This window comes from Sarcophilus harrisii, chromosome X (assembly GCF_902635505.1).
Source record: "Sarcophilus harrisii chromosome X, mSarHar1.11, whole genome shotgun sequence".
Classification (NCBI taxonomy): Eukaryota; Metazoa; Chordata; class Mammalia; order Dasyuromorphia; family Dasyuridae; genus Sarcophilus; species Sarcophilus harrisii.
In genome coordinates, this window is record NC_045432.1 from 40,912,812 (window position 1) to 40,935,572 (window position 22,761).

Genomic DNA, 22,761 nt, shown 5'->3' on the forward strand with positions numbered 1-22,761 from the left:
GGCTACCTCTCCACCTCAGTATCATCATCTCGATTTCGGTGTCGGGGCGGTGGGCGGGAAAGGTTTGTGCATGGTGCGAGATTGGCCAACTCCACTGCCCAGTTATTATTTTGGTTATTTTTTTTTTTCTTTGTGCTTTTAGCAGTTTCCTAAAGCAGATCTGGTACCAGAGCTTCTCCTCCCTCCCTCCCTCCTCCTTCTTCTTTTCCTCCTCCTTCTTCTCCTCCCTCCTCCTCCTTATCCCTCCTCCTTCTTCTTTTCCCCTCCTCCCTCATCTCCCTCTGCAGGAGCCACTCAGACCCTGAAAGTTGCTGCCCCCGGCTGCTCCTTCGGGGTGTCTGCGCTGTCCCTAGTCCTCGGGCTTCCTCGCAGCCGGCCGCGCCAGCGCCTCCCGCCTCCAGCGCCTCGGCCGTCGCCTCCTTCGCCGCCCTCGTCGGTGCCTCTGCCGGGGCGCCCTCCATCCATGACGATGCTACTGGACGGAGGACCGCAGTTCCCCTCGCTGGGAGTCGGGGGCTTCGGAGCCCCGCGCCACCACGAGATGCCCAACCGGGAGGCGGCGGGGATGGGGCTCGGTCCCTTCGGGGACGCCTCGCACGCCGCGGCCGCCGCCTTCAAGCTGAGCCCGGCGGCGGCGCACGACCTCTCCTCCGGCCAGAGTTCGGCGTTCACTCCGCAGGGCTCGGGCTACGCCAACGCCCTGGGTCCCCACCACCATCACCACCACCACCACCACCACCACGCCGGCCAGGTGCCCTCGTACGGGGGAGCCGCGGCCGCCTTCAACTCCACGCGCGACTTTCTGTTCCGCCAGCGGGGCTCGGGCCTCGGGGAGGCGAGTTCCGGGGGCGGCCAGCACGGGCTGTTCGCCGGCTCGCCGGGGAGCCTGCACGGGCCCCCGGGCATCGCCGAACCCCCGGGCTATCTGCTCTTCCCGGGGCTGCCGGAGCAGAGCCCGAGTCACCCGTCGCCCACGGCCCACGTGGACAACAACCAGGTGCACTTGGGGCTTCGAGGAGAGCTGTTCGGCCGGCCCGACCCTTACCGCGCGGTGGGCAGTCCGCGGACCGACCCGTACGCCGCGGGCGCCCAGTTCCACAACTACCCCCCGATGAACGTGAACATGGGCATGAACGTGGCGGCCGCGGCGGCGGCGCACCACGGACCGGGCGCCTTCTTCCGCTACATGCGCCAGCCCATCAAGCAGGAGCTGGCGTGCAAATGGCTCGAGGAGGCACAGTTGGGCCGGCCCAAGAAGAGCTGCGACCGGACCTTCAGCACCATGCACGAGCTGGTGACGCACGTCACCATGGAGCATGTGGGGGGGCCGGAGCAGAACAACCACATCTGCTACTGGGAGGAGTGCCCCCGGGAGGGCAAGTCCTTCAAAGCGAAATACAAACTCGTCAACCACATCCGCGTGCACACGGGCGAGAAGCCCTTTCCCTGCCCCTTCCCGGGCTGCGGCAAGATCTTCGCCCGCTCCGAAAATCTCAAGATTCACAAAAGGACGCACACAGGTAAGTGCGGGCGCCGGGCGGGAGAGTGCGGGGGCGGGGGGGGGGAAACAGGGGCTCGGGGCACAGCGGGGAGGGAGCCGGGGCCGACGCGATGAACCGCCCTCTCCTCCCCCTTGCCCTGACCCCCGTGCCATACTCCGGCTTCCCCAGGTGTCCGGCCGGGCCAACAAAAGCCCGGGCGACAGCCCGGGTGGATGGGGCTCGATTGAGAAAGGGGGTGGAGGAGGAGGAGGAGGAGGAGAAGGAGAAGGGCGGGGGAGGGGGGGGGACGCGCACGGAGTAAACTAGGGACAGAGACAGAATGACAGACACCCTCCCGCCCCCGCCCCCCCCCCCCTCCTCGGAACGTGCTGGTTTCTACTTCTCCGGGGCTCGCCTTGCTGGCGACTTCGGTCCCGGTTTAACTTCCCGGGCTGGACGCCGTCTCGGCCCTCCTCCCCATCCTCTTCCCAGAGCTAATTGGGACCCGCGAGCTCCCGACCCCCAGCGGCGGCGGCGGCGGCGGCGGCGACGAGAGCGGGGCTCCTCCAGCCTCCGCGCGTCCTCTTTTTGTCTCTCTTTCGGGAGCCGGGGATGGGAAGGCAAGCAGGCAGGGGCTGCGTGGGGATGACTCGGGCGCCGGAGCTCCCGGCTTCCATTCGGAGGAAGGCAAAGCATAGAAATGCTAATGTCACTTAATTTTCGGTTACTTCCGCTCTTTTTTAGGCTTGATTGGCACATCTCCTAATTAAATCACTGATACTTTTGTCCAACTATTTTTATTTGGAGTTCTAGGTTCCATTCAGGGCTCCGCGGGCAAAGTTAAACTCGAAAAGGCGAGAGCGACACATTTTCGTGTCTCGTTCAGCACGTCTTGTAAAACTGTCTGGAGCTGCTGAATTTATATAGTTTTCGCCATTGGAACCTGAAGTGCTCGGGCTCTGCCTTTAACACTTCACTGGGCACCACCGCTGCATTTGAAAGGGGGCAAATTAAAAGCCACAAAGAACGGATTGAATTGAACTGTAACGTAACAAATCCTATTGTCCCCCACTTTGGGGCTAATACCTCAGCGAGGTGTTCTCTGGGGATTCGGGGAGGCTGCCGAGGAGTGCAGAGCCCACAGTTAGGGAGAGAAAAGTTGGGTTTTCGGAGAGGTCGATATCTCCCCCCCCCCCCCCCCCCGCTCCTCCTCCTCCTCCTCCTCTGGGCTCAAATTGGTCAGTTTCTGGCTGAACTTAGTCCCCTCCTCCCCACCCCCCTCCGACCCCGTTCCCGAAGCGCTGCTCGCTTTCTTCCCCCCCCCCCACCCCCCTGGAAGGCTACTTAACTGTTTCTGATTTTTGCAGGTGAGAAACCCTTTAAATGTGAATTTGAAGGCTGTGATAGACGCTTTGCTAACAGTAGTGACAGGAAGAAGCACATGCATGTGCACACATCCGACAAGCCCTATATCTGTAAAGTGTGTGACAAGTCTTATACACACCCCAGCTCTCTTAGGAAACACATGAAGGTAATTATCTCTTGATTAGCGGTTCGTTGTTGATAAACAGTCATCTTCTAGGCTCTTTCCAAAAAGGAAAGTGCAAGCGAGGCAAACCTTGCTCCTGCGCCTAAATGCGATTTCTCTCCCCCCCCCACCTTTGACACCTTTAGCCCGTGGAAGGGGGAGGGGGGAGGAAGGGAGGGGAGGGAAGATTAGTGGAGGGGGGCAAGGGAAGGGGTGGGGGAGCGGGGAGAGAGGTTGGGGGTTGGTTGGGAGGATGGAACGAAGAGGGAACAATTGGCTGTTTACGTGCAGAGCTCGGAACTGGTCGCAACTGATGAAGCCAGTGTATTTTAGTTAGCTTAGCTTGTTTATTTCTCTTCCCCCTGCCCCCCTCCCCGTTTACCCCCCCATCCCCACCCTCGCGGTTCCATCCGAAAGCTGGATGCCGTGACTCTGGAGGCTAATGGCAGCGGGGTTGATTTCCTTCTTTCTCTGTCTGCTAAAAACAAGAAAGAAAAAGGTTCAGTCACTGTTGCATATCTGACCACTGCCTACTCAGTTGGGGCTAGACTCGTCTCGCTTCTGTATAGCCCGAGAGGAATCGGTGCTCTCGAGAAATTAAGATTTTGCAGCCCTGGAAAGAATAACTGCATGTTCTTAGGTGGAGGGGGCAAAAGTTGAAAGGATCATTATGAGAAAAAAAGGGAAAAAAAAAAAAAAAAAAAAAAAAAGCAATTCTGGTTTCCGTTATGTAGTGCCTCGTTCCGGCTAAGAAAGGTTTTCGCTCCGGTTTCTGTCTGTTTACAAAATCGGTGGTAAGCAGGAACCGCGGAATGACCTTTATTTACCTTTTATCGGGTAGAGGAAGGATCCTGCTCTTAACGTGCGAGAATTCTGCTATCTTTGCTTAACCGTTGCCAGTTGGAACTATATTATAATATATACATGTTAATTTTAGGTTCATGAATCTCAAGGGTCAGATTCCTCCCCTGCTGCCAGTTCAGGCTATGAATCTGCCACACCACCCGCTATAGCCTCTGCAAACAGTAAAGAGTCCGCTAAAACCCCTCCTTCCGCAGTTCAGACTAGCACCAGCCACAACCCGGGACTTCCTCCCAATTTTAACGAATGGTACGTCTGAGGACAAAAGCAAACACCAAAAAACCCCATTAACTATAGAACGGACCAAATGCATTTAAAAAAAAAAAAGAAAGAAAGAAAGAAAAAAAGAAAACTGAGACCAATGCAGACGGAAATGGAGTTTTTTGTTTTGTTTTGTTTTGTTTTACTCAAGCAACCGTCTAGGGCTACAATCTTGTTCATTGCAATTATCCAGGAAGGTCTTTGGCAAGGTCTGGCAAGATCTGAAGTAACCCTGTCCTTTTCTCAGGATCAGAAAACCTGTTTTGGCGTTCGAATGAATTTCGTTTTGATTTTCTAAAATTGCCCCTCCCCCCAGCTCGAGCCCCCCCAAATCCTGCCGAAATGGATCCCTTCATTTTAACAATCTGGCCCTGGGTTTTCTTGAGAGGAAGTTTAAAAAAAAAAAAAAAGGCCTTGCGATGGTGTGATGTTAAAGTGATGGGAATCTTGCTCTGGCTGGGGGGTGATCGTTTAAACTCTCGCAGTCTTAAACCGTGCCAAAGTCCTGCTATGTCTTGAACTTTGTTTCTCAAAGCATTACACTTGTGAATGTATTCTTGTCTAATGGGGTCGACATTGTTGAGTGTTTTTTTTTCAGGATGAGGCTGTGGTGTTGCTCTACACAGATGGTGACCGTCTAGTATGCAGTAGCATTTTGTAATAACTTTTTCTTTCTTGTAAATACGTACCCACGATGCCAATATTTATCGTTTGTAATTTAATTATTGATACAAGTGCCGGGAACTGAACAATATTTATGGGGGAAAATGTTTTCTAACAAACTCTGTACAGCTTTGCATTATAACTACTTTAGCATTAAAAGTCTGATTGTTTGGAAAGAAGAGCACAATTTACAGTTTTGGAACCACTGATTCCTTTTTTTTTCTTTTATTATTATTATTATTATTTTTTATTATTATTATTATTATTTTTGTTAACAGCATCCCCCTGTTCCCTACTTTGGGGACGAGTGAACTATTATAAATCCGGTTTGGTGGGATGGGGGGGGGGGAACTAATGCAGATTCCTTTTTCAAGAAAATTTTTTTTAAATTGTGGAATTATTTTTTTTTTTTCTATTGCAATGTAGGTTACTTACAGTGTCAGTTTCAGTCTGGGAAGACCCTCCTTTTTCTTCTTTAGCTCATATGAGTGTTTTACCGCAAGTTTAATATGTTTGCCCTGGATTTTCGGCATGCAAATCAAATATTACTAATCAATTCAGTTAGTGACCATGACATCTCAATCTTGCACTTCAAAGACTGAGAAGCTGGATTTAAATGTCCCTGCACTGCCTATGTAAACAGAAGGTAACAATGAGTTTTATGTCCCTTAGTTTCTCTTTCCCTTGCATTAAAGATGGAACGTTGCAGCGTTATGCATGTATATATGTCTATTCTATATAAAGATGCAGCCATATGCCTATATATGTCTGTATCTATATATATACATATATATGTATTTTCAAGAAGCTAGCATAAGTTTGAAACAGTTTGGTGGTGAGTAAAAAGGCCAGTTCGATGTGTTTACTTTTGCTTAAAGTGCTTCTTAAGAGAACTCGAGTTTATTGGAATTCTCCATGGCTAAGGTGGATTTGTTTTGCTGTATATATAGTTCATTACCCAGCTATCACTCATAACTGTGTTGCTAATAGTCAATATTATGATGATTGCAGCAGCTCTGTAGAAACGTTATGGAAAGAAAAAAAAAACATTTGCAAAAAAATTATGTATTTTTAAATCTCATGATTTGTAGGCAAAGATGTGAAGAGCATTATTTCCATTAAAATCAGTAACATGAAACGCGGCTGTTTGGTTTGTGATAAAAAAAAAAAAAAAAAAACAAACATTAACGTCCTTCTCCATTCTATCTCCATTTGGACAAAAACACATAATTTTCTTAAAAGGGGGCATTTTAAAAAGTCACCGCTGATCGATGAATTGCTTGATTGTTATTAATTTTTCGATGAGGACTGGGCAAGGCTAAAGTGACCTTTATTCATGAATTTAGAGAACTTTAAATAAGAGATTCGAAACACTTCAAAGACCATTCTGCATACATGCCACATTTGCAAGTCTGGGGATGGGAAGCTGATAATAGGGAACTGTAAAATATTCAGGAATTTAATGAATAGGTTTATAATTAATACTTCTTTCTCTCTTGGGCCAATGCTTGGGTTTAAAAAATAGCATGAAGTGATTTTTGATCTTTTGCACCATCATTTTCAAACCTGTAAAAAAAATTTTTTTGTGGGGGGAGAGAGGGAGGGAGGGAGGAAGGATTTTTTTTTTTTTGCACTCCCTAATGTAGCCAGCTACATTACACCATTTTTGCATCTGGGGCTTTTCCATGTGCTAGTGGCCTCTTTGTCTAACTTGCAAAACAAAACCGAACCAGATACTCCAGTACTATCCACCAGTCTCAAATCAGCTACTCTGGAGATCTGGCGCTGATTAACGGCAATTTTATTGGAGGCCCGGACTCCTGTTTAAAAATTAACCAATAATTTAAAAGAAAGGCTACCTGCGGGAGTTTGTCAATAGAGTATGAATTATTGATGAGGTCCTTAATTCACACTGGCTTGCCTGCGAGGCAACTTTGTGCCTGGGCCTGAGGGCCGGGAGAATTGCAGCTGGCCCCCCTGCAAACTCCTCTGCTAGGGGAAAGGGGAAGGAGAGATTAGCTTTTTGTAAGGGGGGGGGGGGGCTTCTGCACTTTGCTCAAATAGTTGAAGCCAGGGGCTTGAGGAGGCTGGTTTCTCAGTCATCACACGTTGGACCTGCTACACGTACGGGGTGAGGGAGGACTCCTTCCTGCACCCCCATCCTCAGCTTGACCTTGACATTGGGGAGGGGGCTTGGACCCAGGTGTCCACGGACTAGGTAGCGGCACCCTATTTCGGTCTTCCTCCTCCTGTCCAAACTCCAGATGATTTTGAAATCTCAGCAGAAGTCTCCCTAAAAAATGAAAAGGGGTTCCAACGGGGAGGACTTGGAAAAGCTTAGGCTTGGGGGAGGGGGGATTCTTTTGAAACCTGTCTTGAATCGTTTCCCTTTTCATTTTTCCCTCAGCCCAACTTTAGGCGAGAGGGCCAGAGGCTGAGAGTGGAGGCAAGACCCAGGCTTCCGTTGTAAAAAGTTTGGAATTGCACGTAGTGGCTTTAAAATCACCCCAGCTTTGCAGCGGGAGAGGCCACAAAAGCCAATGATCGGAATTAGCATAATCATAATTAATAACAGTGAGGAAGCCCGGCAAAATTCCGAAGTGCCCAGGGCCACCGTTACTTGGGGGTTGGGGGGGACTTCCGACAAATTTCCCTAATTTTGCTTTCCCCGGGCTCGTGGGGAAGGAAGGAGGCGGGGTGGGAAGCCAGTGAAACTTGGGTTTTGACATCCTAGCCGGGAAAAGCTTACAAGGGTGCTGTTATCCAAGAAATGTTGTCGGGGCCGCGAATTTCCCTTGTTTTCCTTTCATCTCCAACAGGCTGATTTGGAAATAAAGCTTGCTGCCCGTAGTCCCGTAATTGTTGGAGCGGCAGCAGTAACCCCAGAGGAGCCACTGTTCATTTGGGGGTCAGGCCAGGCCGGGCCCCGGTTCTGTTGCTGGTGATCCGGACGCGCAAGGGGAAAGGGGTCGAGTTTTAGTTCCCGTGTGGTTACGCTTCCACCTCAAAATCACCGCTTTTCCTACCGAAAGTGTTGGCAGGTGAAAGATCAGGGTAGTGACCAACAAACGGCTTCCCTACGAGCCGGCTCGGGGCGGGAGAGGGAGGAGAACTGCAGCTCCCCGAGAAAAGCCGGGTTAGCAAAAGCCTCCCTCGCCCCTCCCCTCTTCTCCCTTCTCTCTCTCCTCATCCGCGCCAAAGGATGGGGCTGGGGGGGGGGGAGGGGAATGAAGGCCCGTGATCTTTTTTTTTTTTTTTTTTTTTGCTCCGGGGTTCCGGGAGGCATCGAACGCCTCTTGCCTGAGCGCTCCCCTAAAAGACAGGCTGAGTTCCTGCTCCGGCCTGGAAACTGACAACCGATCCCCAGACTCCGCCTCCGGACCCCGGCGTCCGAGCGCCCGTGCCGGGACCAAGCACACATTTCTGGTCCGGGCATCCCTCTCCATCCCCAACAGATCCTTAGCAGGTTTTAGCCCGGCTCCGAGGGGTTTGGGGGAAAAGGCATTAAACCTCTCCTCTCGTTTCTCCTCCCCCAAGACCCTCAGACCTCTCCCTCCCTCCAGTGACGGCCGCCGGCGGGAAGGCCCCGAGAGGGAGTGAGAGCGGACGGGTGAGTGGGAACGACTTGGCAGCCACCTGGGCACCAGCGAGCATCAAAGGGTTAAGCGGGGCCCACGAACAGCGGGCTCGCCTGGCCACTCCCCAGCCACAAACTTTGGCTGCGCGGTTTGCGTCTCGGGTCCTTTCTGTCACCACCGAGCCCACGCTCGCCTGCCCGGCCCGGCCCGGCCCAGCCCTGCCCTGCCCTGCCCTGCCCTGCTCAGGGCTGCGTCTCAGGGAGCTGGCCTCCCCTCGCGCAGCATCCTCTTGGCCCCGGAGCCGCCGCTGGCCGGATCCGAGGCCGATCCCGGCCCCTGCGGCCACGGCCAGGGGCCGAGGAGAAAAGTTGGCCACCCCAGAGCCTCCGGGTATCCGGGACTCGAACACACGCATGTACGCGATAGGAGGGCTGCTTTAAGCTCAAGGATTGGGGGGGGGGGGTGTAGACATAGGCTAGGAGCGAGGAGGGGACTCCAGACAGGACCCCATCCCTTCAGTACCCCTTGGCTTTGGAAAGCCCTGGGGAACACCCCCCCCTTCCTCAAGCCCCTAGTCAAATGCGCAGGCGCAGTGTACCCCCCCAAGCCTGGGCCCCGAGATTGGTTAGGGGAGGGGAGGGGAGGGGGTGGCGCGCTCTGGGCTCGAGTTGAAAGGGACTTTGCCCCTAGCAGCCGCAGCCACCGCGGGGGCGGGGCCGGTTTTGGGGCGGCTCTGAAACCGTGAACATGGCGGCGGGATGGGAACCCCCCCACCCCACCCCCCGCAGAGTGCGGCCGTGCAGCAGCTGCGGGGCTGCGGGATTGTTCCGTCCCGGTCCTTCGGGTCCCTTGTTATTCCGCAGCCCTTTGCTCCTCGCGGAGGCAAAAGTAGCCCCGAGCGGCCGGGGAGCCCTCGGGCCCCGGGCCGGAGCTCGCGGGAAGTTGGCTGAGCCGCCCGGAGGTGATGGGTCGGTGGGGAGGTACCTCGGACTAGGCCGGCGAGCCGGAGGGAAGCTCAGCCGCCCATCCCGCAGTCACCGGTCCACGGAACCCCCGGCCGGCTGCTAAGAGCCCCTCGGGGCCGAGGGTGGGGGGGGGGAGGGTGAGGCGCCAGGCCGTTTGGACATAGCTCGTAGCAGAGAGGTTTCCGGAGGGGCTCGCCGCCCCTCCAAGTCCCGGAGAGGAGAACGCCCTCTCCCCGCGCCCTCCCCTCCCCATCCACCCTCCCTCCCCCCCCAACCGAAGAAAGCCGGCGCCATCCCTGAACAAAACGAGCCGGGGCGCCCAAAGGGATGCGCCGCGGAGAGCCGCGGCCGGCCCCTTTCTTTGGTGCTGGAGGGCCGTCATCTGCATATGCTGAGCCCGGCTTTTCTGCATATCTAATTTAGATGTAAGCCTGGAAAACGGTATTGTCTTAGCTTCTGTGTGTGCCATTAACAGCTGGTGGTCTTACTTTAAGGGGGGGGAGGGGGGCGGAGCCCGGATCAGGAAAACCTGCTTTCAGGATGGACTTAAGCGGCGGAGGCTGCGAGAGCCCCGTTTAGCTGGCGAACGTGAGGCGCCCCTTGGCTTCCTCCCGAGGAGAAGGTGTAAGTGCGCTTCTGATTGCCCCTTTGGCCAGAACGCCGGCTAGCTCTCGCGTTTGCTTTGGCCCTAAAAGCCTTTAAGGGGGAAAAAAAAGCGTGTTTGGTGTGGGGAGGCTTAGGCCCCGTCTTGCGTGAAACTCCAAACAGCCAAATGGAAAAAAAAGTCAGTTAAATCATCTGGAGGTTTCCAGAGATCTGATTGGGGGGGGGGGGATGGGGGGGAGGGAGTTCCCGAAGACACAAGGGGAGACTCCCTTTTTGAACTGTCCCAGATGCCTCAAGCGCTCATTCCAGGGGAAAAAAAAAATCTGCGAGCCTGCCTTGCTCGGCAGTGAAAAATTTATGGACTTGTCTTCCCAGTGTTTCAGTCCACAGAAATGATGGCTTTGATTCAAGAATGTAAAATATAGTTTGGTTAGCATCTTGAGAACTAGGCAGGCCCTGGATTTTCTCTTCTTCTCTGTGCCTCTTGCACATCGGAGACTTGGCTTCAGTACCATGGGACCCGGGTTCTGAAAAAGCCACTTCTTTGGGTAATCTGTAATTTGTATTTTTAGGAGGCTCCACCCCTTTCTATACTAGCCTCCCTGGACGAAGCTAACCGTAGGGCTGCCATCAGGGAGAGATCAAAGGCAATCAGTACGTGATGCTCAATAGAAACTTGATTTTTCGGGGGGGGGGGGAAGTGTACTCTGGCTCTGAGCTCTGAACTTTCTGTGGGACAGAGCTTTTGGAGAGTTTCTACGTTTCCCCGTGATCTTGTAAGGAAATGCTGTTAGATCACTGTACCCCCAAAAAGAAAATTGACTAGTTTAAGAATATTCCCAGTTAAGTCTCCTTTCCTTTGGACAGCTGGCAGGTTTGTTCTTTTCCAATTTGCAGGACCACATGCTAAATTGTCACTAGATCAGCCCAGATCCTAGCTTCTGCACAGGAGGCTTTTCCCTGGCTTCTCCAGCACTCCCAGCTGCCGGTCCCTTCCCCCCCCTCCCCAGACTACCTTCTATCTCTCCTATATGTATCTTTTTATCTCCTCAGTTACTTAAATGTTGTCTCTCCCACTGGGGCATGAACTTCTGGAGGGCAGAGACTGCCTTTGCGTTGGTATCCCCAGTGTTTCACTTGGTGCCAGACACATAGTAAGCATTTAAGAAATATCTGCTGGCTAAATGGATTTTCAGTGACATTAAGACAGATAGATAGACAGAGAGGGAGAGAGATGGCTGACATTTCTTCTCTCCAAACCTAGGGCTGCTCCTCCAGCTGCGGGACAAGTAAAGCTCCCATTTAATAACTGGGAATTCTGGGCATAAAATTCTGGGCATGAACTGCCTGCAGCTTTGGGCCGCTGGCCACAGGGGCATTTGCTGACAGACAGACCTCCCGAGGGAACACCAAGCCCATATACGTCTTTCCTTTGCTGAAATCTAGGGGAACAGAGAAGTGGCAGGGAGCTCTTCAAACCGGACCGGACCTCTCTGGAAGTGATCCGAAGATTTAGTCCTTAAAACGATAGCAGCCCAGATCGAATGTTCAAGACTGAGGTTAGAAGGAAGGAAGGAGCTTTTTGTCTCCGCAGGTTTTAGACACCCAAAGACCTAGGGCTCTCTGATTTAATTTGCTGTAACTTCCTGGGCTCCCTAATCCCCCCAAAGCGCTATGAATAGAGTTTTACAATAACTATAGAAACCCTCTTGAAACCGAAGTTTTCTTGTTCGAAAGGCTGTGGCTGTTTGTTGACAGGGTGGGTCCGATTTCGGTAATTGGTCCTTTTTTGTTCATGTTTTGGGGTGCCTCGAAATGATCTTTGCACAGGCTCTAGTTTCAAGCTGTTGCATCTTGAAGATGTCCTTACGGAGCGTTGTCTAGTATTTGAGACAGTTGATGAATGTAGCCTTTTGAAACGCGGAATGGGACCCAACAGGCTCTGCACTATCTGTGCCTCATTTGTTTGCTAGAATTCTCAGTACTTAATATCAGGGTCAGTGATTATTTGAAGAAAGCAGTACAGCTGCAGAGACAGCTGGAGTGGCGTGAAAAAAGGCAGTAGACCCGAGTCTGCACTTTCCCCAATCCTAGCTCTGTGACTTTTAGGAAATCGTTGAACGGTTTTTGAGCCACACTTGGCTTATGTGTCTGGTGGGAATGCTGGCCCCACCCTAATTTACAAGATTGTTGTGAGGATCCAATTAGATAATGGTTGTGCTTTATACAACTTCGAGGTTTTTTCATCCAATTCCTATAATTAATTTAGGGTTAAAGGAGTGTGTGTGTGTGTGTGTGTGTAAGGGGGGGGGGGGAAGCAACCATTTTAAAGACAGTTTATTGAGAGTCTAAAGAAAATCACACTAATTTGGAAGTCCCCTAAGCACCCAGATTCATCAGAGACATGAAGTGAGAATCCAGGTCTTAGCAGCAATGCGGCTGGTGGAGGGAGAGAGAAAGGTTTTCTTCACTTGGAATAATTCATCTTAAATTGAGAAGCCATGTGGGAACTGGAAACGAAGGCGAGCCAGTCTCTCCCTCCCCTTCCCCTTAGTCTGTGAAGAAATGGGAAGAGGAAGGGGAAGGCTGAATTAACTGCATAATCCAATATTATTTTGGTTTTTCTGGCTAACGAGGCTGACAATCTCTTTCTTTTAAAGAAACTTTCACCTTTCCCATTCCCAGCTAAAGCCCTTGAGAAACTTGCAAAAACCCCAAACCAAACAAAACCCAGTGATTGCTTTGGGAAAGTCATTATAAAAGTTTGTTTTTGAAGACCTTCATCTAGATTTCTTTCCCTAAACCAAACAATTGAAATGATTGTTGGTGAGGGTGGTTGTTTCTATAACATAGTAAAAAAAAAAACCCAAAATCAAAACTGGCACCTGACCTTATCCAGAGCTTAGTGAACCTGTGGGATTAGGGAGGTTTGCTTTAGCCATCATTTCCTCAGTATCTGAGTCCTTTGTACTGCTAACTAAATTAGCCCAACTTCCTTTAGTTTTTCTCGTTGCACCTGCGGAAAGCTGGGGTGAGGGAGTAAGTTACATCACTGAAGATTATGCCGTCTTCAATGTAAATTTGTCAATGGAGTTGTGATGAATGTAGTAAGAAACACTCATTTTAGAATAGATTAGGCAGCTTGACTAAAGCACTGAACTGGAGCTCAGGAAGCTCCTGGTGGGAGGGATGGGGGGAGGAGGTGAAGGAAGGTTGGTTCAGGGATCTCTTAAAGTCCCTCCTCCAGCTCTTGACAATCTCTGATCAGATAATGTTTTAAAGGGGGGAAAAATGACTAAATTGAGGCTGTCTGCTTAGTGATGTGACTTGAGTAAAATCTGCCCTGATGTGTGTGTGTGTGTGTGTGTGTGTGTGTGTGTTTAACAAAACCAGCCACCCTTTTCTCACATTCACGTGTAGGGGAAATGGAACAGTGTTCTTAACATAAACTTGCTGTCTGCTACCTTGACTAGAATTGTGAGGAGCAGAGGCTGGAAAGAATAGGACTGTGGAGTATGAGAACTCAAAGCAGGGGCTGAGCTTGCTGCTGAGCTGCAGTTTAGCCAGGCTGCTTCAGAGAGGGGCTAGCAATGATAGCTTCTCAATTTTCAAATGTCTTTAACATCTTTAATGAAGGACTATCAGGGAATTTATTTGTCAGATTAGGCCATTATGAAATACAGCCCAACTTCAGGCTGATTAGAGCAGGCTGCTTTTAGGGGTCTTTAGATCTACTTGGATTTCCCCCCCCCTTTAAACTCCAAGTAAGTAGGATAATGACTTTAGTCTGTAATAGTTATGGGAGGAAGGGGGGTTGAGGGAAGGGAGACTCTAATCTCATCTCATTTTGATCTTAGGGTTATTTAACTCCATCAAGCATATAAGTACGGGTCTCTGAAGAAGTACTCTGTAATAATAATATTAATAATAATGATGGTTGAAGGGCTGTCACATGGGAGAGAGATGCTTCTTGTTCTTGCTGGCCCCAGGGAGAAAAAACAGGAGAGCTGAGTAGAAAATACAGGAACACGTTTAGGTTTGGTAGCAGGCAAAGTTTCTTTACAATGAGGGCTGTTCACCTGCATTTTGGATTTCCTTCACAGGCTAATTGTACACTATTTCAGAGTCCGATTCTTTTTGTAGAGCAAAATAACGGTTTGGTCATGTATACTTATTGTGTATCTAATTTATAGTTTAATATATTTAACATCTACTGGTCATCCTGCCATCCAGGGGAGGGGCTGGGGGGAAGGAGGGGAAAAATTGGAACAAGAGGTTTGGCGATTGTCAAGGCTGTAAAGTTACCCATACGTATAACCTGTAAATAAAAGGCTATTTAAAAAAATACAATGAGGGCTGTTCAGGGAGAAAGTGGACTATCCCAGGGGGGTCTGGGTCCCCCAGACTGGACTTTAGTCTGACAGAGGCTGAGGGACCATTCGTGGGAGAATCTAGTTCAGGTTCTGTGCCTATTCTGCCCTAGTTCCCAAAGCATTTTGCTTCCAACGAAGCATGGAGAGAGACAGTACAGATATTCTTTTCCTATTTTATGATTTAATATTTTATTTATCCCAATTACATGTCAAACCAAATTTTAGATTTGTTTTTAAAATTTGATGGAGTTCCAGATTCTCTCCCTTTCTTAATCGGTAGCCATCCCCTTTTTTTTGCCCCTCCCCCATTCCAATTGAGAAGGTGCTGAGAAATGATCTTCTTTTCCTTTTGCCAGGGGGAGAGGTGTTGAATATAATTTGTCCAGCATCTTTTAAATAGGAAATGGTTGAACTTTGAAGAGAAAACTGTAGGTTTTCTGCCTCCCAAATAGAGCCCTCAGTCCTCTCATGTCACAGCTGCCCCCTGAGAACCCCTTACATGTAGCAAATTTGGCTGAGACATTTGTTGTACTATCGACGATGATTCTTCTTATTTCAGGAAAAAATAGATCCTTTCAGTTTGAATGTCACTATGGGAAAGAAAGATAGGCAGAAATGAATGCCACGTTTATCTCATTCATTAGCATCAGAGATTTGAACTGGGGGGGGGGGGTCACCATGTCCAGTACACGAGCAGTTAAGTGGTTTGGCTGAGATTCCAGGGAAGTAGGTAACTGTTCAACAGCTCAGATTTTGTTAGTTTTTCGTTTGGTTAATTCCTTGGTTTTCGTATCTTGAAATCTTTTCCTGATGTATCCATGCATAATTGTTGGTACTACGGGACAAATTGATAGTGTTTTTATAAAACAATCAGAAGCACAGGGCATATAAGAAATATCACATTTCATAAATATAATCACTAGATCAAGCATGTGGTTTTTATGAACACGGCTATGAATATTTAAGTATGTAAAATTAAAATATTATTAAATGCCTGTTGTTCATTATTTTACTAAGTGAGTACACTTAGTCTCAGCAAGACTGATTTCATGGACGAAAAATGTTTTTAATAGTTCCAGATTATGTTTTTTATTCGATCGAAACGATCAGTGTTTGATTGCCACGATTTTGTCCTAAAAATCAGATTAAAACAGGGAAGGTAATATGGGCTATGAGGAGAGAAGGGAAGAAATATTGAGATGTGTTACAGTCACCTGTCACAGTGCCTCAGGGCTCATAGTGGGTGAGAAATAAATACTTGTTGATCGGGATGGAGCCTTAGGTTATTGTACATTACTGAGGATGTGGCTATCAAGAGATGAGATGGATTTGGGGAGGTATCCTGTGAAGCGCCTCTGAAATCAGTTCTTTAAGAGGGCACTTTCAATCTAGTGAGCCCCTTTCAAAGGGGGGAGAACCAGGAAAGGTCATTTGGATGTGGAAGGGCCACTCTATTTGTTATGTAAAAAAAACTAGTTTTACTGCTTTTTCATTCCAACCTCAGATCTTATTTTATGGTGATAGTGCCCTTCATCTTTCGAGTGACTCATATTGAAATTGGGTGAAAAGATATCATAGAGGTTACTGAATTCTAATGTTGCAAAATATGTTTGTTACCTTTTATCTTTAAAAACATTTTATGAAGATGATCTAGCTAAGGGATCTCCAGTCATGCTGAGCTGGGGAATAGTTCCAAGAAACAGGCTGGTATTTTTTGAGAACAGAGGGACCCTGTTGTCTTCCTTTCTTACCAGTCTGAAGTTTAATTTTGCCACTTACTGCCAGTATGACTTTGAAAAAGTTTCTAGACCTCACAAGTTCTCAGTTTCCTAATCTGTAAAATGACAGGGTTGGTGTTAGAAGGCTGGGAAGGACCCATTTCATTGAGCATCTATGATCCCATAATGCTACGGTAAAAAACGGACCCTTTTTCTTCCTTCTTCTTTAACTCAACTTAAGCAGTCCTGGCTAAGGACAGTCTGTTTTGGGAGAATTGTATATTAGAGTAATGGCTGGTCCCATCCTTGGGAATCACTCTCCTGGCTCACCACCACATGCCAGATACTGGACTCCCTAGCTTCCTTCAAGGAAGGTTCAATTTAAGTGCCACCTCCCACTTGACTTTTCTGACTTCCTTTATTTATCAGTGATCAGTCCCACTCCTTAAGTTCTGTAATATGCTTTTCTGTATACATGTTGTATTTTCCCGGCAGGATGTAAACTCCTAGAGGGCAGGGTGGTTTTTTTCTTTCTGACTTTTTGTCTCTAGCACCTAGTACCATGCCGTTCAAAGAAGACACCCAAGAAATGGTTGTTGGATTGGCTTGGGACAGCTGAGATTTTTATGTGTGTTAACAGACTTAATTAGACCATTTCTCTCTGGCACAATTCTCTTCCCCCCTCTCCCTTAATAGTATTTTATTTTTTCCAATTACCTGTAATTTTATTTTTTTATTTTATTATCTCCAATTACATTCATTTTTATAAGATTTTCCAATTACATTCATTTTTATACAATTTTGAGTTCTCCCTCCTTCCCTCAGACAGCAAGCAATCTGAGATAGGTTATGCACGTATAGTCATGTTAAACTAATTAACGTGTTAGTCTTGTTGTGAAAGAAGAATCAGAACAAAAGGGAAAAACCACAGGAAGGAAACAACAAAAACAACAAGAAATAAGAATTGTGTGCTTCGATCTACATTCAGATTTCATAGCTCTCTCTGGGTGTGGATAGCATTTTACATCATGAGTCCTTTGGAATTTTTGTGGATCATTGTATTGCTGAGAAGAGCTAAGTCTATCATAGTTAATCATCGACAGATGTTGTTGTTACTGTGCACAATGTTCTTCTGGTTCTGCTCACTTCACTCAGCATCAGTTCATGTAAGTCTTTCCAGATTTTTCTGAAATCCACCTGCTGATCACCAATAATGTTCCATCATATTCATATACCTCAGTTTGTTCAGCCATTCCCCAATTGATGGGTATTCCTTCAATGTTCAATTCTTTGCCACCACAAAAAAGCTGCTGTAACTATGTTTACACATGTAAGTCTTTTTTCTCTTTTTTATGATCTCTGGAATACAGACCTAGGAGTGCTATTGCTTGATCAAAGAATACGCACAGTTTGATAGCCCTTTGGGTATAGTTCCAAATTGTTCTCCAGGAATGGTTGGATCGGTTCACAATTCCACCAGCAATGTATTAGTGTCCCAATTTTCCCACATCTTCTCAAATCATTTTTCTTTTCTGCCATATTAGTCAATCTGATAGGTGTGAGTGGTACCTTAGAATTGTGGTAATTTGCATTTTTCTAATCAATAGTGATTGAAAACATTTTTTCATCTGACTATAGATGGCTTTAACTTCTTCACCCTGAGAATTGCCTGTTCATATCTTTTGAACATTTATCAATTGGGAAATGACTTGTATTCATCTAAATTTGGCTTGATTCTCTGCATATTTGAGGAATGAGGCCTTGATGAAAAACACTGGCTGTAAAAATTGCCCGTTTTCTGCTTTCCTTCTCATCTCAGTTGCGTTGTTGGTTTTGTTTGTGCAAAAACTTTTGAATTTGACATTATCAAAAATCATCCATTTCACCTTTTGTAGTGTTCAGATCTCTTGCTTCATCATAAATTCTTCCCTCCTCCACTGATCTGACAGGTAAACTATTCCTTGTTCTCCTGATTTGCTTATGGTATCAACCTTTAAGTTTAAATCATGTGGTACAATTCTCTTAATAGCACATCCATCACCAAACCCCCTGCCGAGCAAAGAACCAATAACTTGTATTTTACTCCCCTCCTTCCCCCCCCCCCAATTTCTTTCCAGCTCAAGAGCACATCACCTTAAGAAAGTTGGTTGGAAAGGGAATAGTAAAAACACAACCTTAGTGAAAAGTTCGATGGGTTAAATTTTTAAGTGAAAAATAAAACTGCTTTGTTTGGCCTCTGTATCATATGCCTACAATGTTTATTCTCACATTGTCTTTTTTAAATGTTTTTTTCTACTGCAGCTTCCTTAGAAAAAGAATGTTTTGATTTTTAGGAGCCTGGGACTTTATCAAGTCATCAAGAACTTCATTCTTGTCACCAGCCTCAGGAAGACGACTCCAAAGTCAACTCTGGGAGGAGCTGGTGTCCACGTTGCACGATTGACCGTGTTTGGGGGTGGGGGAATGGGAATACGGTTTAATATCACAGTGTGTAGGAATAACCCCTGGCTTAATCCCTCTCTGAATATGTCTGCCAGAACTATATCGGGGGTTCTTTCTTTCTGGCCTCTCGTGGACAGAGTATATGTCGTTGACGAGGTGATATGATTTCTTTGACACAGCGCTGCAATTGAACAGACTATCCGGAGCCCTCCTACCCTGTGCTGAGCTGCATCTGATTGGCTGTGGCGATATGTGCGTTTCGTTAACTTCTGCCCATTGACATATTAAATGAAGATGCACAGGGGAGCGACATCAGTGATTTCAATTGACTCGTCAATTGCCAGTACATAGCCCTCATCAGGCTTCGCTTTGCTAACAAGCTGATCCAGCACATGTGACAACAAGGAGGCCAGTCCTTCAAACAAATGACATGTTTGATAAAGAAATCTTTTCAAACTCATTATGCGTTTCGTTTAGCTTTTGTCTTTTGCCCTAGTATAGCATCTGTTGCAGGAGGCATCCGTCCCTTCCTTGATCGTTGCTGCATCTTCTGTGATTGGAGTGTCTTGTCTGCTAAGAGATGGGAAGTGTAGCTTCTGTTTGTCCCTGTTGTAACGTTGGACTCTGGCCTCTCTGCCTTCCTCAGCTGAGATTTAATCTTGTGAATGAGGCTGCCTTAAGGCATTATCCTAAGATTCTCTAATAAAAAGGCAATGTCCTGGAAGAGCTAGGGGTGGAGGGAAGAGTGCCTCTCTGTAATCTAGGAGCCTTCGAGAAGGAAATCTGGGGGTTTTTGGCCCACGTGGTAACACAGAGGTGATAAAACTTCCCATTGCTTTTGTGAGGCTTGGACAATTGCAGAGATGAAAAATCACAGTTGTGTTGTAAATAAGATGTTTGCAATTCCCTCCTTGGGGAGTAGTGTTTAACTTCATCTTTTGCTTATGTGCACGAAACTAAATACATGCGTATGTCTGGATTCTGGATTGCATGCATCTGGCTCCATTAGATTTCATGTAATTGCATATTGACTAATGGCATAATACAGCTATTTGACGACTGAATTGAGGTCCAAATGCTGCTATTAGCAGTGTAATCACTTTGGATAAGTGAATAGTTGGACTGTAGTACTTGAAAATCAGAAACCGGGAGAATAACCGTTCCGGGGTTTTCAAGGGAAAAGACCCATTGTAACGTTTTGACTCAGATGTAAACTATTATGAATTCTAATTTGTAGGTCATGAGGAAAAGTAATTGTGGTAATTGTGAGACCTCTCAATGCTTCAAAACTAATGCCCTGTGCTGTCTTTTCATTGCTTATATATAATATATATGTATGTATATAAACATTTTCTTTTGCGAGTGAAGTGATTTCAGAGTCTACATGTGCTATAAATCTTTTAATTAAATATGAAATCTTTTGGAAAAGGTAATTATGTATTTGTTTTTAATCTGTGTTCAGTTCTCCGAATGCACAGCCCGAGGCAAGCTTTGGTTGCTAGCAGAGGTGATTCAATAGCCTTGCACTAATTAAAACATATTTGGTGTACATGAAGTCATCAGTAATAGGACTCAGATTCACACGCGCGCGCGCACACACACACACACACACACACACACACTTCCTCAAACGCATACAGTCATTTAAATAAAAGGCATGTACCCACACTGCTGTAGTCTTTAAAGCTGATGCTTTCTTGTCCCCTCGAAATCTTCTTTAGACCTGCATTGAGCTGGAAACTTCTTCCATGCTAGAAAATCGAGTTGCTATTCTTTAAATGAACAACTATGCTGTTTTCATATATGTTTGTTTATGTGTCATAGACATATTTTGATCCAATTTCTAAATATGTCAGAAGAGAGAAGTGGGAAGCTCTTCTGTGGAACACAGCCACCCTGCCTGATAATTGTACCTTCAGGTTCAAAGCTGAGTTAACTTAACATTTGGAGTGGTTTATGCCCTTTGACCTTTCCGATGCTGTGGGCTGCTTCACTGTAGGGTCAATACCAAAGTCTAGAGATGCTTATTTCTCTTTGTTCGTCTCTAAGACTCTTTATCTCTGTTCATTCATTCACCGAGCATTTATGAAATGCTTACTATGTGCTAGATATTGTGCTCGGTGCCGGGGATATAAAGACAAAAATAAAAATGTTTTCTTCCTACAGAGAGCTTTTTTTGAAATTCTCAAGTGGGCTAAGAGTAGAAGCAGCAGCGCTTACACAAATAAGTAAATATATACAAGGTAAGTACAAAGTAATAGCTGGGTAAGAAAATGACTATCATCCGAGAGGCTCAGGAAAAGCTTTGTCTAGGGGGTAACACATGAAGTTCATAAATGGGGGTAGAAACACTAAGACTTAGGGGTGAGATGGGAAAGCATTCCAGGAATGGGAAAAAGTGGGAGACAGAATGTCCTCAGCAGGGAACATCAAATAGCCCACTTTGGCTAGAACATGTGGAAGTTTAATGGACCATAAGCCTGGGAAGGTATGCTGGAACTAACTTGTGAAGAACTTTAAATGGCAAGCAGATATTATCCTAGATGTAAAAGGGAGTCACGGAAGTTTCTTAAACAGGGAAAAGATCCACAGAGATCTATGTTTTAGGAATAGTAATCTAGCACTTGGGTAAATGAATCGACAAGGGAATGAGTCTTGATTAGGAAGGCTAATTGTGATGGTCTGGGTTTTCATGTGCAATTTTAAACCAAGTTACTCACATAGTCATTCATTTACAGGCCAGATATTTAGCAGACCTCTGCCGTGTGCAATATAGCAGGTTAACGCACTATTCCTACTCTTATGGAACTTAAAGTCTTGTAAGAGGAATTTACACATGCAGATAATTCTCAGATGTAAACAGAAGTTTCATTCTAGATGAAAGAAAATAGAGACCTGGAAGACCTGTTAAAGAAAGAAGAAATACATAGCAGAAAGGATATATATCAGGAGACAAGGGTTCAAATCCTGGTTCTCATATAGGTATGTGACCATAGGCAAGTCACTTCAAGAATCTCCCTCGTTTTCTCATTTCTAAAATGTAATACTGGCGTGTGAGCTGTGTGATATCACAGTCTTCAAAGCATTGAAGCTGAGGACCACCCAAAATCAGTGGACAGGTACATAGTGGATGGGTGGGAAAAGCTGCATAAGGAAGACTGCCAGAGAAATGTATACTTGGAAAGAAAAAAGGCCAGTCGTATTTCAGAAATGACAAATTGTCAGTGGGCGACCCTTGTCCTCAACTGGTGTTCGTGAAATGTTCGAGAGATCTTGGAAATGTTGGGTAGACCCCCTGAGATACACTTAAAAGAAGACTTGGATAACAGATGAAGAGGATAGGAAGGAAGATAGTATAGCAGTCCCGAAGACTAGCCAGCAAACAAAAGAATGAAGACGTTATAATTAGGATGTCCAGTATTATATGCTGAGGGCAATGCAGATCTGTATTACAGGTTGCTTGCTACTGACTTACAGAAAAGCTCCCTCTTCTTTCTCGTTTCCCATTGACTTCCCAGATTTTTGTAATGTGTGTTTGGACCCCACTATTCAACTGAAATTGCTCTGTTCAGGGGAGTCGATGTGGGGTTTTTTGGTTTTGAAAATCCAATGGCTTTTTCTCAGTCCTCATTCTTTTTGACCCCTAGACAAAGCTTTGATGCTGGTCTTGACTCCTTCCTTCCTGGATTTCCTTGCCACTCTTAACCATCTTATTTTCTTCCCTCTTGTCTATTCCTTCTCATTTTCCTTTGTTAGATCATCAACCGAGTTCTCACTCCTGCTGTGTGACCCTCTTGTCTCTCTCATCAATGTCCATGGTTTCATCTATTATTTCTGGGCAGATCATTCTTAAATAACTTCTCTCCTGGACTCCAATCCCACATTCCCACCTAGACATCTGTGCCCAGATAGCTTACAGAGGTCTCAGTTTCAACATAGCCAAAACAGAACTCATCTTTGCTCCTAAATCTACACCTCTTCCTAATTTCCTTCTTTCTGCCGAGGGGACCACCGTCACCCAGATTCACAACCATAGGGTCAACATTTGCCTCCTCATACTCCCTATACCAAATCTTGTCAAGTCTACTTTCACGACATGTTTACATGTCTCCTTGTTTTTACTTAAATAACTGATTCCCCAATTCAAAGCCTTCATTGCCTCACAATAGCTTCTCCATCGCTTTCCTCACATGTAACCTAATTCTTGTTTCTTCTGTCTTCCTCTAAATCAATATCCCTAAAACAGAGATTGGAGCACATCATTTCTCCACTCTTTTTGAGTTTG

General features: G+C 46.7%; 1 protein-coding gene across 2 annotated transcripts; it reads left to right on the forward strand.

Annotated features, from left to right (window-relative positions):
* Positions 1 to 392: 392 nt before the first annotated feature.
* Positions 393 to 19,966, forward strand: ZIC3 (Zic family member 3). 2 transcript variants are annotated; one of them, XM_031944467.1, is made up of 3 exons: positions 393 to 1,520; positions 2,849 to 3,012; positions 18,656 to 19,966. In XM_031944467.1, the coding sequence occupies exons 1-3, from the start codon at positions 464 to 466 to the stop codon at positions 18,665 to 18,667; spliced, it is 1,233 nt and encodes a 410-aa protein (XP_031800327.1). In that variant the 5' UTR covers positions 393 to 463; the 3' UTR covers positions 18,668 to 19,966. The 2 variants fall into 2 exon arrangements, with proteins under 2 accessions (XP_031800327.1, XP_031800326.1); XM_031944466.1 differs by lacking the exon at positions 18,656 to 19,966 and adding an exon at positions 3,947 to 4,165.
* The last annotated feature ends 2,795 nt before the right edge of the window (positions 19,967 to 22,761 follow it).

Excerpts from the sequence above, each read along its gene's own strand:
- ZIC3 (XM_031944466.1), top strand. The coding sequence starts at position 464 with ATGACGATGCTACTGGACGGAGGACCGCAGTTCCCCTCGCTGGGAGTC. Across the intron at positions 1,521-2,848 it reads TCACAAAAGGACGCACACAG|GTGAGAAACCCTTTAAATGT; the intron begins GTAAGTGCGGGC and ends TGATTTTTGCAG. Across the intron at positions 3,013-3,946 it reads CTCTTAGGAAACACATGAAG|GTTCATGAATCTCAAGGGTC; the intron begins GTAATTATCTCT and ends TGTTAATTTTAG.